Genomic DNA, 15951 nt, shown 5'->3' with positions numbered 1-15951 from the left:
TGAAAATAAATTTCAAATATGCCAATTTTTGTGATTTGTACATGAATTTGACCTTTGACCTTAAATATCAAGTTTGCCCTTCATTCCTTTTTGATGAATTTCTTTTTGCTGACATTGGTTGACATATATACAGTTACTGACAATAAGATAGTTACTGTAATTAAACAGTGAAAAAACTGGTAGACGTAAACTTTACCCTACCCCCTAAATTTTAGCAAGTGAGTTTTACCTCCCCTATCACAAACATAAGTAAACAAAATATAGATAGGCACGGCTTTGACACTTAAGAAATGGGTTTTCATGGAGGATATGAAATATTGTTTCCAAAAAAGTAAAAACTTCTTTTGGCCTCAATTGTTGCAATAAAAGTCCGTGAGCTCTCGGACCATTGGAAAAAGCTGTGCATTTTGTTTCATAGATTTCTAACATTTCTCACTGAAACTGTATCCACACATACTGCAATCTGATATTGTCAAATATATTTTGAGTGAAAATATTTAAGAAACTGTATTTTCGCCAGTTCACAATCGTCTATAATAAAAGGTCGAACGGGTTATTTACAACCATTTTACTTTATCACTGTTGTATCCAAAATTACACAATTAGTTTGCAATCTCTAATGAAAAAGGCTGTTTCTGGCAGTATGACCATTTTCAGCAGTAGATATTTCTAAAAATTGACCAAAATACTGGTTATAAGTAACAGATACAGCCTTATATTATTAATAAAAATGTCATTTTTTGTTCCATAAACTGGGTAATAAAAATATGATTTTGTGTTCAGGTTGTAGCTCTTTCAATGCAGTTTACCAAAATGTATTGGTCATGAAAGGTGGTAAGGTAAAGTTGGGCAACTGGGTAGATTAATGTGGTTTTTTCCCCATGATAATTCAACCCCTGGCAACCAAAACCAACAGCACTGAGAAGCAAGTGTACTCTGCAGCTTACCCACAGGAATCTGTTTAACAGGACTGACAAAATTATAAATCAAAATGGTGTTTGTCTTACCAAATTTGTCCCTATATGTTTATATATACATAATTTCATGTAGCCCATGCTAATAAAGTTCTTGTTCACCACAAGGCAACTTCTGTGCATCTATTATAGTAAAGGTACTGTACGCTTTCAGACATCTAACATCATGACAGATAAGATGTGTCTTGCCCTGGGGATCAAACTGTTACATTCAAAGAGGTCTATAAAACAATAAAGTATTCCCTGCTGAAAATTTGTCTGCCAACTAGATCATTTCATTGTTATTTATCAAGATGTATATCCTTATGACTGTAAACATCAACCTAAACATATTTCTTCAGTTGAAATTTGTAAACTGCAATTTGTGCAAATATAACTAGAGCTATCACTAAAGATGATGATCGAATGTACCCCTCACACTGACACAGTACATTGCAATTTGACGCACACAAGATTGCATAATTATGTGAACTGTATGTATTTAGTATAGTAATAAAAACGAAGTCCCATAACTTGTCTTTTTCTGAAAGAACCTAACATGCAGCATGCACAACTACTGCTGTTACTGATCACTTGTGTAAAGTTTCATTAAATTGTGTCAAGGGGATGAGGGGAGTTGGTGCGCACAAGATTGTGTCTATGGACAGATGCACGGACAGACATACAACCTGAAACCAGTATACCCCCTTACAACAACAAAGTTGTAAGAGAGAGGGGGGTGGGGGGTGGTTCTTGCTTTTGTGACTTATTCAGATTGCATATTAAAATGAGTACTTGTTTGCTTTGATATATTTGAATGTTATAAATTATTTAACTGATTTATTATATATGAATATTTTCTTTAGTATGGTATGCAAATATTGAACTCAGTTAAAATCTGTTTTATTATATATATGCTTATAATGACTGAATCTCATTACACTGAAATGAAGGTACGCTGCATACAGTTTATCTATGTGATATGACTACGGTCAAACTTTGCTTATGAAACAGAAATATTGAAATAATCACAATTGTATGTTTTGCTTGACCTTCATTTTTTTATAGGTGTGACGTCATTGTCCAAAGATTCATGAATAGCGAATATGCTATTTGTTGAAGCGGGATCAGTTGGCCTATTTTAGAAATAAATAAAAATAAAAAATAAAAAAATCCTTTAATTGATTTTTTCTCATGTGTTCTAATCAAACTTGATTTGTAGCATCTTTATTAGGCCCGCAGTCAACTTTGTTCAGCTGGGACATTTGACCCCTTTTAGGGGCTGCTAGAGCTAAAGCTAGAAATGCCTTTATACAGCGTCTCATGAACAGCTTGGTAGATCTTTGTCATACTTGGTCTGGAGCATCATTATAAGGTCCTCTTCCAAATTTATTTATATAGGAACTTGGGCCCTATTAGGGACCACTATAGCTAAAAGTAGATTTTCGCATTAACCACTAAAATGTAATGGATTTTTATCAAACTCGATATGTAACAATATCGTAAGGTCTCCTGCTATTTTGTTACAAATGGAGATAGGGACCAATTTAGCTAAAATTAGAAAAACGTTTAATGACCTCTTCTCATGAACCGCTTCATGAATCATCATCAAACTACTGCTGTAATTATTCGGCTAAGGATAAACGAAACAAAATTGCAACCCTACGAAACCTTTGCGAAAAATTAAAAGAGAACCATTTAAATTGTTAAAGTGCGGTGTTTAGTTTTGCAATTTGAAAAATGTTAGATGAAAGATGAATGTTAGATGAAAAATTCATAAACTTCTTTCCTTATTACAATTCGCCGACCATCATTTTTAAAGATATTTCTTGTTTTGAAATAAAAACGAGTCTTTAGTTTAGAATCACACAAGGCTTCGTCATAAGCTAAAAGGTACAAATCATGTTAAGATTTTCAAAAATAAAACATACTATAGACGACTTACAACGCAGTTGGCTGTCCTATTGTTTAACCGTTACCGGATGTTTGCTTGTAATGCGCATGTGCTCTTTACGATAAGTAAACACACATAAAATCATCATTATATACGATTTGTATGACATTATCTGCCCAATGTGTATATGGCAAAATATCTCATTCACTTAATTTATTGAATTTTCATTATTCATTCTCTTTATATTAATATCACATTTGATTTGTTACCTAACTTGATAATACTCAAACAAATCTAAAAACTTTACATTTTTGGTGCAATGTAAAAAAACAACTTCCTTAATTGTGGTTCAAGACCACACAACGAAAGATCTTCTGTAACCAGTATGCTTTAACTTTGCAGGTGCGCTTATTTGCTTATTTAATATTGAAATATTTAGATTTTGACAAGTTACCAAAATGTTGTCCATACATTGTTCTACTTCTTTTAAATCTTTGTATCATATTATCGTTGGGGAAAAGCAATACCAAAGCATAGTTGTGTGATATAACTCATGTAAAAGGAAAAACATTGTCTTACGTATTTTCGAAAACAATAGGGACTACAATAATTTTCTATAATATAATATAACATGGTCCTAAATATAATAATGTGACATCGGTAGTTTAATTACCAGCTAAATTACTTTGTACTGAAACAGGTTACAGACATCAAAATATAGACAGAAAATGTCCATTTTGTCAATGTAAAGACATCAAAAACGGGTATCATTTTGTGTTAATTTGTCCAATTTATGCTTTATTAAGAGCACACTATATTCCTAGACATACTGAATTACCATAGACATCCAAGTATGCTAAACCTCCCTCACTTGTTAAATGTTCACATGTTAATGTGTTTAATAATTTTGTCTTTGTTTTAAAGAAAAAAAAAACATTTGGATTCAGATCTAATGATATTAGTTATATGTAATAGTTTGATGTAATGTTTTTGTTTGCTTCCATTTGTTATATTTACATTTATACTGTGTGCATGTATTATTTTGTTTGTATGTAACGATGAACTGTAAATGCTCAAGGATGTTTGTTATGTGTCTATTTGTTTAGAGTAACACTTGACTTGCATGATACATGTGGATAAAGATACAAAAATATCCCCTGATATTTTGGCAAAAGTAGGCTTAATAATAAATGGATTGCTTATTACCACAAATAGTAAAGTTAATTTTTATGTCCAGTCATGTGGTGGGGAGGGATTGTAACTGATTGTAGCAGTCTGCACATTGTCTCATCACCACCTGTCTATATTCCAAATTTCAAGTTAATACCTTTAATATTTTTAAGTTATGATCTGGACACGAAATATGATGGGCAGATATGACATTGCTGTGACCTTGACATTTGACCTACAATCCTGATTCACGTATTCTGCACATCGTCTCATAACCATCTACCAGTAACATACATTTCAAGTTTGAAGTCAATGCCTTGAATGGTTTATAAGTTATGCTTCTGACACTAAATATGACGGACCTATTCTACCTTTGAGCTAGATTTGTGACATTGACCTTAAACCTACAGAACAGGTTTATCTTCTCTGCACATTGCCTCATTCCTACGTTTCTACATGGAAAGTTTTAAGTCAACATCTTGAACGGTTAATAAGTTATGCACTTGACACAAAATATGAAGGACAGATTTGACCTTTGAGCTCAATTTGTGACCTTGACCTATGGCCTACAGACCCAGTTCATGTGCTCTGCACATTGTGTCATCGCCAGATACATACATACATAATTCGAAGTCAATATCTTGCATGGTTATTAAGTTATGCTCCAGACACAAAATATGATCAACAGTTTTGACCTTTTAGCTCAATTTGCGACTTTGACCTTCGGCTTACAGAGCCGATTCAAGCGCACTGCACATCGTCTGAAATATATGTGCAGTGTGTGCCATTAATTTGTATTCTATTAAAATCAATATATTTGTCTTCATTCTTTGATGATATGGTATTATTAGTTTTATACCATCACATTCATAACAGATCTGTCGACCGACACCTACGTATTAAATCTTATTCCGGTATTAATATTTGTTTTTATTAGGTTTTGAAAAAATACTTCCCGGTATCCCGTATCATCAACCGAATACACGTACGGAATTATATTTTGATCATTTGACTTTTTACAGTTCGACTCGACGCAATGCTTTGCCGTCACATTTGTACAGACGGCCGTATGAAATAAACATATAATGCAAAAACATAAAATGGTAATTTAATATGCAGAATGTCCCTTAAGACGAGATTTATTTATATATTTATTTTGTTGGGTTTAACGTCGCCCCGACACAATTTTAGATCATATGGCGACTTTCCAGCTTTTATGGTTGAGGAAGACCCCAGGTGCCCCTCCGTGCATTATTTCATCACAAGCGGGCACCTTGGTAGAACCACCGACCTTCCGTAAGCCAGCTGGATGGCTTCCTCACATGAAGAATTCAACGCCCCGAGTGAGGCTCGAACCCACATCGATGAGGGGCAAGTAATCTGAAGTCAGCGACCTAAACCCCTCGGCCACGGAGGCCCCCTTAGACGAGATTTAATCATGGAATGAATATGCATATAATTATTCTGCAAACCCTTTCTTTAAACTTGTCTTCCTGTTTGAAAAAAGAAATTCAAGACAAAGACATTTATCTGATGTTTACGTTAATTGTTATTTCTTTCATTCAAAGTTTCTTCAGTAATGTACAACAGTGGCATTGTTTTGTTTTACAAAAGAATATTTCGTTCTACCTGGGTTTTGAGAATTTTTGAGCATGTTCATAGATTTTCACCGTATAAGAATATTCTATGTAAGTTTGTCAGCATTTTTACATCGAAGTTTCTTTTTACAAATGATTTCGTTCTATCCTTACCTTTAATAAAATGAAACCGAAGCATTAAACAGGAATGTATCGTCTTTACTTTTATATAGGCCAAAAGTTAAACAAAATAAACAAACTCCAAGAATTCACTTGTCAATGATTGATTGCATTTTGCTTTTCAACTTCGTTTAGTATATGTTAAAGCTTCTCGACCACAGTTTGGGTTAAGTTTTTTCAACATGTTTATTTCCACCAAGTTTGACATAGAATGTATATATGACACTGAGAAAAATGATAAAGTGGGTGAAAATAAATGTTAGATATTGGTAAAAATGCAAGAAGAATGTAAATTTTCTGCATTATTTCAAAAGCGTTGCAACGGTTTACTACCTTCTACACACTATATTTGGTGATTTGTAAGAATATCCTGCACACATCTTATGTCAATAAGTTTGTACCATTAGTCTCACTTTTTTATGGATTCTTGAGAGAAATTATTTCTCACCTAAAATGTTTGAGTTAGTCCTTTTATTTTCAGTCACAAAATATATTCATTCCAAGCGTCTATGCATTTTCGATCATCCTTGTAAGAGTACATTCGTGTGTCAAAATGTTTTGGTTTTGCATAATTATAACGATGTAGATGTGTGCTTATGTAATGGGAAGTAGCGAACGAAGTAGGTTCACTAATGTTGACACGAAAAATACAGCTCCGCTTGATTCACCATTTCTTAAAGTCCGACAAGTGCATCTAGAGTCAACCAGTCATTTTATGCCAATTCACCTCAAAAGAGACGAACTTAGTTTAAGGGTTATGTATATTGAATAACCAAGGCCTTCTCGTTACTTATCGTCTGATTTACACGGTTCAGCGTTCAGGACAGACGGAAATGAACCACATGAACATAAGTGGTATATCAAACGAAAACCCACAATAATCATAATGTCCTCTTAACGGTCCGTGCGTCTACCATTGTTTATTGCATGATATACACCACTTTAAGTTCTTCCTTGCTTGACTGACAAAAAATCGAATCACATTAGAATTACTTTCTCAAACTTTCATTTTACTAAATTAAATAGCACAAAGGGAGTTTCACATTTTGACTTTGAAAACAGGGAACATAAGAAATATTTATGCATTTCTCATCTGAGCTCCATTTACTTTTCCGATAAAATTGCAACTGAAAATTATTCAAATTTAATGTTACAACGGTCATAATTTTGATCGTAATAAGTTACATTCGGTTTTATTAACATACTTACTTAGCATGGGATAGGATAAAAACATATTAATAATTAAAATATCTTTGATTCAAACGTTTACAAGTAATGTTCACAGCAAGACAGTAAATCCTTGCTGAGTTACGCTACCACTAACAAAAACAAGCATATCCACTTAAATGCAAATTTTAAATATAATTTCAAAATCTATATAGTAGTTTAATATGTTTAATCATTCAAAACATTTGATTTTACAAGCGTTAAAAGCAATTAATGTATTCGATAAGAAAGATACAAACTACGTGTGAGTTTATTTCAAACTGGCCAACTGGCACAAATATATTTCAGACTTATTCAATGGTTGGGATTAAAATGATATAACTTGGCTGCATTTTTAACTATTTTACACATATTTTTATCACATTATATCTTTACAGAATTTTATGAACGGTGAAATATGTTTTAAAAGAAAAAGTTGTTGCGCAATTGTGTTATTCATTAGACGAAAATGTATATTAAGCTAGAACCAGCATAACCAGTAGTTCTACCACAAACGGAAAATACCTATTTATTGTCAAATGACATTGAAAATTACTAATTCTTGTACATGAAAAGTCTATTTTCATTTCAAAACAATCATTAATTTCTTCCTTTATCCTTAGAGCTAAATGTACATAAACGTTTTCTATGTCCTTTCACTGGCTTAATCAAAAGAGTTAATCAAAAGCATCAAACCCAGTCATTAAGTTATTTCCACCGTGTTTCCACTCACAAGAATTTTCTTAGCATGGTAAGCATGCTTCCCTGACAGTAACAACAGTAACGACAATTTTCACGATTTTTTTTCCGGAAATAATATTAGGTCTAGTTCTTTAGAAAAAAAAAATGCAGTTTGCCTAACAAAGCGAACAGATACAAATGTTTTGTGTGTCATAAATACGGGTATTATTTGTCAATGTTATATAGGAAGGCCCTTTCACCAGGTGACGCGGAACTACATAGCTTCCCATCTATCCCAGGTACCATGTCATAAATAGAGATGGTAAAATTTGAAAATGGATACTTATCCTCAACCTTGATTATAGTATCGGTAGTAAACTGTTTAAAATTGTAATTTGTATTGTCAGTGATTTTCGTGTTTATATGGAAGCCCTGGAGGGACAATTGATTTCTGTACTTTCCCACTTCTGCACTTCTCACTTCCAACTTCTTGACTTCCCACTTCCTACTACTAACTTCCGCACATCTGACTTCTAACTTCCACACTTCTGACTTCCAACTTCCTGACTTTCGACTTCTGATTTCCAACTTCCACATTTCTTACTTCCGACTTCTTGACTTCTTACTTCCTTCTTCTAACTTCCGCACTTCTGACTTCTAACTTCCGCACTTCTGACTTCTAACTTCCGCACTTCTGACGTCTAACTTCCGCACTTCTAACTTCCAACTTCCTGACTTTCGACTTCAGATTTCCAGCTTCCACACTTCTTACTTCCGACTTCTTGACTTCTAACTTCCCTCTTCTAACTTCCGCACTTCTGACTATTAACTTCCTTACTTTCGACTTCTGATTTCCAACTTCCACACTTCTTACTTCCGACTTCTTACTTTCCTCTTCTAACATCCGCACTTCTGACTTCTAACTTCCACACTTCTCACTTTTAACTTCCTACTTCCTACTTCTAACTTCCGCACTTCTGACTTCTTACTTCAACACTTCTGACTTCCAACTTCCTGACTTTCGACTTCTGATTTCCAACTTCCACACTTCTTATTTCCGACTTCTTGACTTCTTACTTCTAACTTCCGCACTTCTGACTTCTAACTTCCGCACTTCTAACTTCCAACTTCTTGACTTTCGACTTCTGATTTCCAACTTCTTGACTTCTTACTTCTTACTTCCGACTTTTTGACTTCTTACTTCCCTCTTCTAAATTCCGCACTTCTGAGTTCTAACTTCCTGACTTTCGACTTCTGATTTCCAACTTCCACACTTCTTACTTCCGACTTCTTACTTCTCTCTTCTAACTTCCGCACTTCTGACTTCTAACTTCCACACTTCCGACTTCCAACTTCCTGACTTCCAACTTCCGCACTTCTGACTTCCACTCTTTGGAAGTCGGAAGTAAGAAGTGTGGAAGTCGGAAGTAAGAAGTCAGAAGTGCACAAGTAAGAAGAAGGAAGTAAGAAGTCAAGAAGTCGGAAGTAAGAAGTGTGGAAGTTGGAAATCAGAAGTCGAAAGTCAGGAAGTTGGAAGTCAGAAGTGTGGAAGTCAGAAGTGCAGAAGTTAGAAGTAGGAAGTCAAGAAGTTGGAAGTGAGAAGTGCAAAAGTTAGAAGTCAGAAGTGGGAAGTACGGAAATCAATGGTCCCTGCAGGGCTTCCATATGTTTAAATGTTTTTTTTCTTGTCAGTTTACATTTGTATGACAGCTACAACCAACAGATTTCTATTTATGCCTGATATTATAGATGATCTTAATATCAAACGGGTAAAATAAAGTAATAAAATGCCAGAGCATTTTGTCACTTTTATTTCACGAGATAAAAAGACTGAAATGCAAGATTTTTGGTTCAAATATTTACTTAAAAACAAACAGATATTTTTTCCTAAATGGGGAACAGGTATAGCAGCGTTCATTACCTCTTATCTGCAGAATTCATAGCCTTATATCATATTTTATTAGATTGTAGCAAGGATGTGAACTTATATCTACATGTAAGACATGACATAAATGATTGTGGCATTAGGGTTTGAATTAATGATATAATAGGATTTGAATGATATTTGAATATAAATACATATAAACGAAGGTTTTGAATGACATACATGTATATATAAATACATAATTTCAAGGAAATTGTCATTTAATCCATTTCTTGTCAATGTTGTCTCATCAAGCAGCTCACACATCTCCTTCCACAAGTATTCCCGCAGTTCATCCTTAGTCTTTTGATTATTCATTGTTGATAAGTCTTATCAACAGTAGCCTAATTAATCGTCTTACGCATACATTCATATCCAATTTAATGAATAACAAATAACAATATCAATTTACTGTTCAAATATTTTATAATTGTATGCGTATTTCCACTTGAATTCCGTTCCTCACTTTTCGTCTCATCGTCCAAAACTCGTCTCATCGTCGGACACTCTTAATACGAATGTAATCCGTACTTGCACTTTATTTTAGCAGCCCAGGTAGCTGTATTAGCTATGGTAGATAATGTCTGAATAGCACTAGTTTCTGTCTGTTCAGGTTTGTCCCCCTTCCAAGTAGAACACGCGACCGCTTGCATTCTAACATTCATTAACTTGAAAAATAACTGACAATTTAATTATATATATGTGTGGGTCCTGACACCGTTTCTATAATTGTGTTATTCGAAAATTTTGTCAGCACAATGCATAAAAATGGTAAAGAATGAAATCTTATCATTGTATGTAACAGGGTATGTAAATCTATGATTTTGGGTGCCTGCGTGGCTGAGTGGTTACAATAGCTATCTTCGAAGCACTTGACCTAACTGATTTGGATTCTAGGTGCGCTTTACTGGGTAATCCATCTGGCCACGTGCTTATCACGACGGTTCATAACATGCCTGAACTGACCCAAACTAAGGAAGCTTTTAACCCTTAGCCTGCTAAATTTCTAAAATTGACTAGCCCATCATTGAATCAGGGCACTACCACTTGTTATTCAATGGGGTGTTCACTGAAATTTACTGACAGAATAGCGAACAGTGCACATCCTTGGTCTGCACTGGTCGCAAAGACAGAATCACTTGTCGCATGCAGGCTAAAGGTTAAATTAAAAGCTTAGCTTAGAGCTCCAATGTGTCCAGGCACGTGTCGATTTAACTTCAAACCAACGTAACAAACTTAAAACAAAAATAAACAAATCAGCTGTGGTGTTTTACTTCAACAATTGAGTCCTTTATGAAAGAAAATTGAGACCATTTTGCAACTTTCACAACAACTATAGCTGCAAATGATGGAAACAGTTTTTGTAAAATATATTTGACTTCTGTCAAAGAAAACTCGAGCAACCTAATTTACTTTCACAGTGTAAACAGATAGAGCTACTCAGTTTTAAACATTTCAACATTTAAGTTCTACATTCATTGTCTTTTCATCGTTTTGTAAATATGACGTCACGGGCGGAGTTATAGAATTTGAAAATGTCTGTGACCAATCAACACCGGCGTTGTTTTGGAAATATGGTAACGCCATGTTTGAAAACTGGGTCATAGGTGAAATATGGTCATTTCCAGAATATGGTGGTGTTCGTGTCTGGATGTGTAAAGCTGTAAAAAAAAAAGAACAAGTCAATTCAAGCTGCTCGTTCATGAGACGTATGCCATGAACGCCACGGGAAGGAATGTTAACTTCGTAACACCCAATCAACGTTTCCAGACACGAATGTAAAATTCGTAACATCTACTCAACCGTTGCTAGACACAAATGAAACGGAAAAGAATAAAAGATTTGTAACACCCTCTCAACGTTACTGTGGGAAGGTATACGACACCAAGGCAACGGGAAGGAATGCAAATTCATGACACGCACACTCTACGTGTCTATCCACGAACGTAACGGAATTGGATACAAAATGTTTGACACCCACTCACTCAGCGGTGCTAGACACGAGCGCAAATGGAAGGAATGTTAACTTTGTAACACCTATTTAACGTTTCCAGACATGAACGCAACGGGAAATAATACAAAATATGCAATACCCGCTCAACGTTGCTTGCCACGAACGGAACTGTAATGAAAACCAAAATCATAACACACACTCAACATTGTTACGGAAAATAATACAAAAACACTCATTCAACGTTTTTAGACATGAACGCAGCGGGAAGGAATGCAAAGTTCGTAACACCCGCTAAACGTTGCTTGACACAGACGCAACGGAAAGGAATACAAAATTTGTAACACACTATTCAGCGTTGCTAGACATACGTGAAGGAATACAAAATTTGTTACACGCACGCAACTTTAAGAGAGAGTCAAATAAATATGTAACACGATTTAACTTTGCTGATTTCGGTACATTACCACAATGGGAAAGCATATATAAAATTCCTTACAAGGACACAACGGACGTTATGTGAAATTCGCGACGCGATCAAGACAAGGCGTGACAAAAGACACAGGGTCGGGTTTCGTGATCTCCGTTTAAGAAGCCAAATTCTATTGAAATGTATCAACATTGTTGTGTACAATAAATAATATTTCAAATTACAATTTACAACAAATGAACTATTTAAATCAATGAATTGAGTTTATAATTATATATTCCATTAAAACACATCGTTTTTTATACTAGTAAATAAACTGCTACAAAATTAAAATAAAACTTACGGTCATGTATCGCAAGATTAGATTATGCGAAAATCATGAAATATTTCTGTAGTAAAAACTGTAAATTCATTGGTAGCTTATACATCAATAGGCTCGCCACTTGACCGAGGACACTTTTGTCTTATGCACAACTCCATATGTAAATTACCCTGTTGCATACTGACATTCTTGTCTATAACTTTCTGTTGTTTTCTCCATTTTGCACGTCTGTTCTGAAACCATACCTGGAGGTAGTGAAAAGTGAACTAAATTTAGCATAAAAATTGAAAATTAATATACAAAAGAATGCACGAGTTTGTTTATAAAGAAATTGCTAACAGCACAGTCACTGGTCTAGTGTGTATTTTTTTCCAAAAATTTTTGACTAACGTATAAACAGTACATTTGTGTGGAAAAAAAAGTTTACACTAGACCAGAACCTATGACATATAATAGTCGTTTGAGGATGCACTTGTCGACCGTTTCACTATGTTAAAGGCACTGGCCTCCGATCGTTCGAAAAAAATGTGTGTTTTTTAGATATCTGGAAATTAATGCTGTATTTATTAAGAATGCTTTGAAACTTAATTACTGATAGACTATATGTTACGGAAACACATGAGAATTAGTCGTTTTTATTACTTTTTACGATGAAAATCGAGAAGTGTTTGTAACGCTTTACGCGAGGTGTATTATCTCGATTATAAATATCTATATTTGAACATTAAATTCTCTATAGCGATAATCGTAACGACAGCGGAAAACTCCTTTATTGCCGCGGCGGTCCGGGGTTCGATTCCTAGCACGGTCATCTTTTTGTTCATGATTTGGCATTTTTAGAATAGTTTAGAAACAAAAACTCATATTCTGATGTTCCTGATATGATCAAACTTCAATTTGAAAGAAAAATCATTTTTAGCCCAAAACTGGAGGTCAATGTCTTTAAGGTGTAAATAAGAGAGTAAATTATTTGTCTTCTGATACAGGTGCTCGTCTTTTGCGGGGGTTTAATTCAAACTGTAATTGCCTTGAGACGCCAATTCAAGTGTGTTGGAATGAAAACGGGTATTGTAACTAATGATCATCAAATTGTTAAATTAACAAGCGTATGACATATAGATTAGAATATGCGATTATAAGGGTATATCTTATGTATACCCAACATCAGTTGCTTAAATAATAACGTTTTTGGATCATGGCACAACTCCAATAGCTTTGTTCAAAATTTTATCGGACTTAAGGTATCCGTGAGGAACCGTAATGTCTGTCGGCGATTTCCGTGCGGGTACGTATATGTATTCGGCATTCTCCGGCTGAGTGCTCGTATCAGCTACTTTGGCAGCTAAAGAGAATGCCGAAATAGCATTCGGAGAATACGTGATCTCACGACAGTTGCCGCCCATAAACTTAACCATGAGTCTAGATTACCTGAACCCTAGCTTCTGTAAGATCTACTTTTATTGCCATTTCTTCGCGCAAGAATACATCGGGATAATGAGTTCTCTGAAATGCTCTTTCAAGCTCGTCTAACTGGTAGCTAGTAAAAGTTGTACGGTAGCGTCTCTGTTTCCTTTTTCCATTTGCCGACGATGTACCTTTAGGCAGAAAGGAAGATATTTATTTATTTACTTACTTGTTTCTTTTTTCCTGTTTCAAATTTTTCATTCAATTTGTTGTTTAATAATAAAATGTCTCCGATAAATTATTCGTGTCTCATTCATTTACTATGAATGATGAAATTCTTGTATACATGTACATAAAGAAACTTTAAAAAATATATGACACTGGAATTTGCAACAAAATTATTTTTTCTTGTTGACGTTTTTCTGAAAGTTTGTTTACCTGAATGCCTTTCACTTTGTAGCTTGCCTGAAGATTCAGTATCACTTTTTGGCTGTTCGTCATCGCGTACTTCCGGTCCGTCGCGCGTTCCACTGGTGACATCATAATTTACATTTGACGTCAACTGAGCCCTGTCCCTGACTTCAGAACTATAATGAACATTGCTGAAAGAATGTGAATACCCGAGTGTGGTATGGAATTTCCTTTGAATAAGATCATCGTTGTACCCTGAAAATATGTACGAATTTTTTTTTCTGAATAGTAACAATATAAAGGTTCGTGAATTTTTGTTTATGTCGCGCTCAAAGAAACATTAAATATCGTTCAAACAAATCAGGAGTCCGGAAAGCAAAAGTGGAAGGAAATGTTTACCGATGCGATAAACTTGAAAAAAAAACTTGAAAAGAATCAACTATTTTTTTATAACTAGAATCTACTGGTTATTTATTTGATTTTTAGTTTTCGCTCCTCGTGTATAGATAAAATGATAATGATACAGGAGAAATTTGTCTGTTTCAGTGTAAGACTGAGTGAACACCAGATGCAATATTTTCTCGAGTGGCACAGTCTTGCACACCGGACTGGCGTTTCCGGTGATTTTACCCATACCGGCAAAACTCATCTGGCACCCCCCATGCCAGATGACTCTCGTGCTGTTAATGACAACTAGTGGTTCATGCACTGATTAATAATATATGTCATGTGTTTACGAATAGGATAGAAATATCCGTCACGAGGGCACCTGCGCATTGGGCGGTAATGAGGCTCGGGGCGGATATTTCTATCCTATTCGTAAACACATGACAGATATTATTATTGCGGTGTTCATGAGTGAAAAATATTTTTGTCTTACATGTCAAACAAACAAATTTTCTTTTTATTTCATGTTTTGACTAAATTTACTTATTTGATAGTTTCTTACCAGTGAAAAATATATATTTGATATTTTTCACTGTCAAAATACCAGATATATTTAGCTCTGATATTTCGATAATTCACTGAATAAACATTGATTTTTAATAAGAATTTCTAAAGAATTATTGCAACAATTCTTTGTTAATAAATAAATTGTTGTTTTAAGGCCACACCAAATTGAAAAGTTGTTCATCGGATTTTTTTCTGAAAAAAATTGAGGTGGCGAGCGAAAAAATAATTAAAATAGTTTTTTTTGTTGAGAAAATCAGGAGCGAGCGAAGAGCGAAGAAATATCTTGTTTTGACTCTCAGTTAACTAACAAAAACCTTGAAATAGAATGCCATTTACATTAAAACTAATTCACCTGAAATTGAGAAAAGATGGGTACATTTTGGTTTGGGTACGTCTTGACCTGCAGGCGCACAACAAAGCGAACTCGTGAAAAAAGGTAATAACATCGGTATACAGTACAGTGTAATCAAATAATGCATGCTTTTGAAAATTCTGTTAGAAAATATGTAATATACAACAATGCATAACCTTAAACCATAATCATGACATAGATATGTAACTTGAATATTTACTGCTATGAAAATGTAGCATTTTAGCTCGATTTTTCCAAGTTTTTGATAAAGTCAAATATCTCTGTAACTGTTTAAGCTTTTGACTTGAAACTTAAAATAGTTATTTACTATCTAAGTCTACACCAGGAGAAACAATCCCCATAACTCTGATTGGATTTTGACAAAGTTACGCCCCTTTTTAACGTTAAATATTTTGGTTAAAGTTTTATATAACGTCCAATATCTCTGTTACTTTCAAAGCTATTGATTATTATGCCCCTTTTACTGGCAAAGCTCTAATTCAGAGTCGAGCACTGAGAAAAGTGGAGCGTGCTGTCTGACG

The 15951-nt window shown here is 34.5% G+C and overlaps 1 protein-coding gene across 1 annotated transcript; it reads right to left on the bottom strand.

Moving 5' to 3' along the window:
* Nucleotides 1-9539: 9539 nt before the first annotated feature.
* LOC123530873 (retinal homeobox protein Rx1-like) lies at nt 9540-14737 on the bottom strand. Its single transcript, XM_045311650.2, has 5 exons — nt 14734-14737; nt 14131-14358; nt 13717-13883; nt 12458-12533; nt 9540-11246 (listed from the first exon to the last, which is right to left on the bottom strand). Exons 1-5 carry the CDS (start codon nt 14735-14737, stop codon nt 11041-11043), a joined length of 681 nt encoding a protein of 226 aa, XP_045167585.2. The 3' UTR covers nt 9540-11040.
* Between the last annotated feature and the right edge of the window lie 1214 nt (nt 14738-15951).

This window comes from Mercenaria mercenaria, chromosome 11 (assembly GCF_021730395.1).
Source record: "Mercenaria mercenaria strain notata chromosome 11, MADL_Memer_1, whole genome shotgun sequence".
NCBI lineage: Eukaryota > Metazoa > Mollusca > Bivalvia > Venerida > Veneridae > Mercenaria > Mercenaria mercenaria.
Note: the sequence above shows the minus strand (reverse complement) of the source record. Positions and strands in the feature narration are given on the sequence as shown.

Excerpts from the sequence above, each read along its gene's own strand:
- LOC123530873 (XM_045311650.2), bottom strand. Across the intron at positions 12,534-13,716 it reads TTACAGAAGCTAGGGTTCAG|GTATGGTTTCAGAACAGACG; the intron begins GTAATCTAGACT and ends CACTACCTCCAG. Across the intron at positions 11,247-12,457 it reads GAATGTCAGTATGCAACAGG|CTTTACACATCCAGACACGA; the intron begins GTAATTTACATA and ends TTTTTTTTACAG.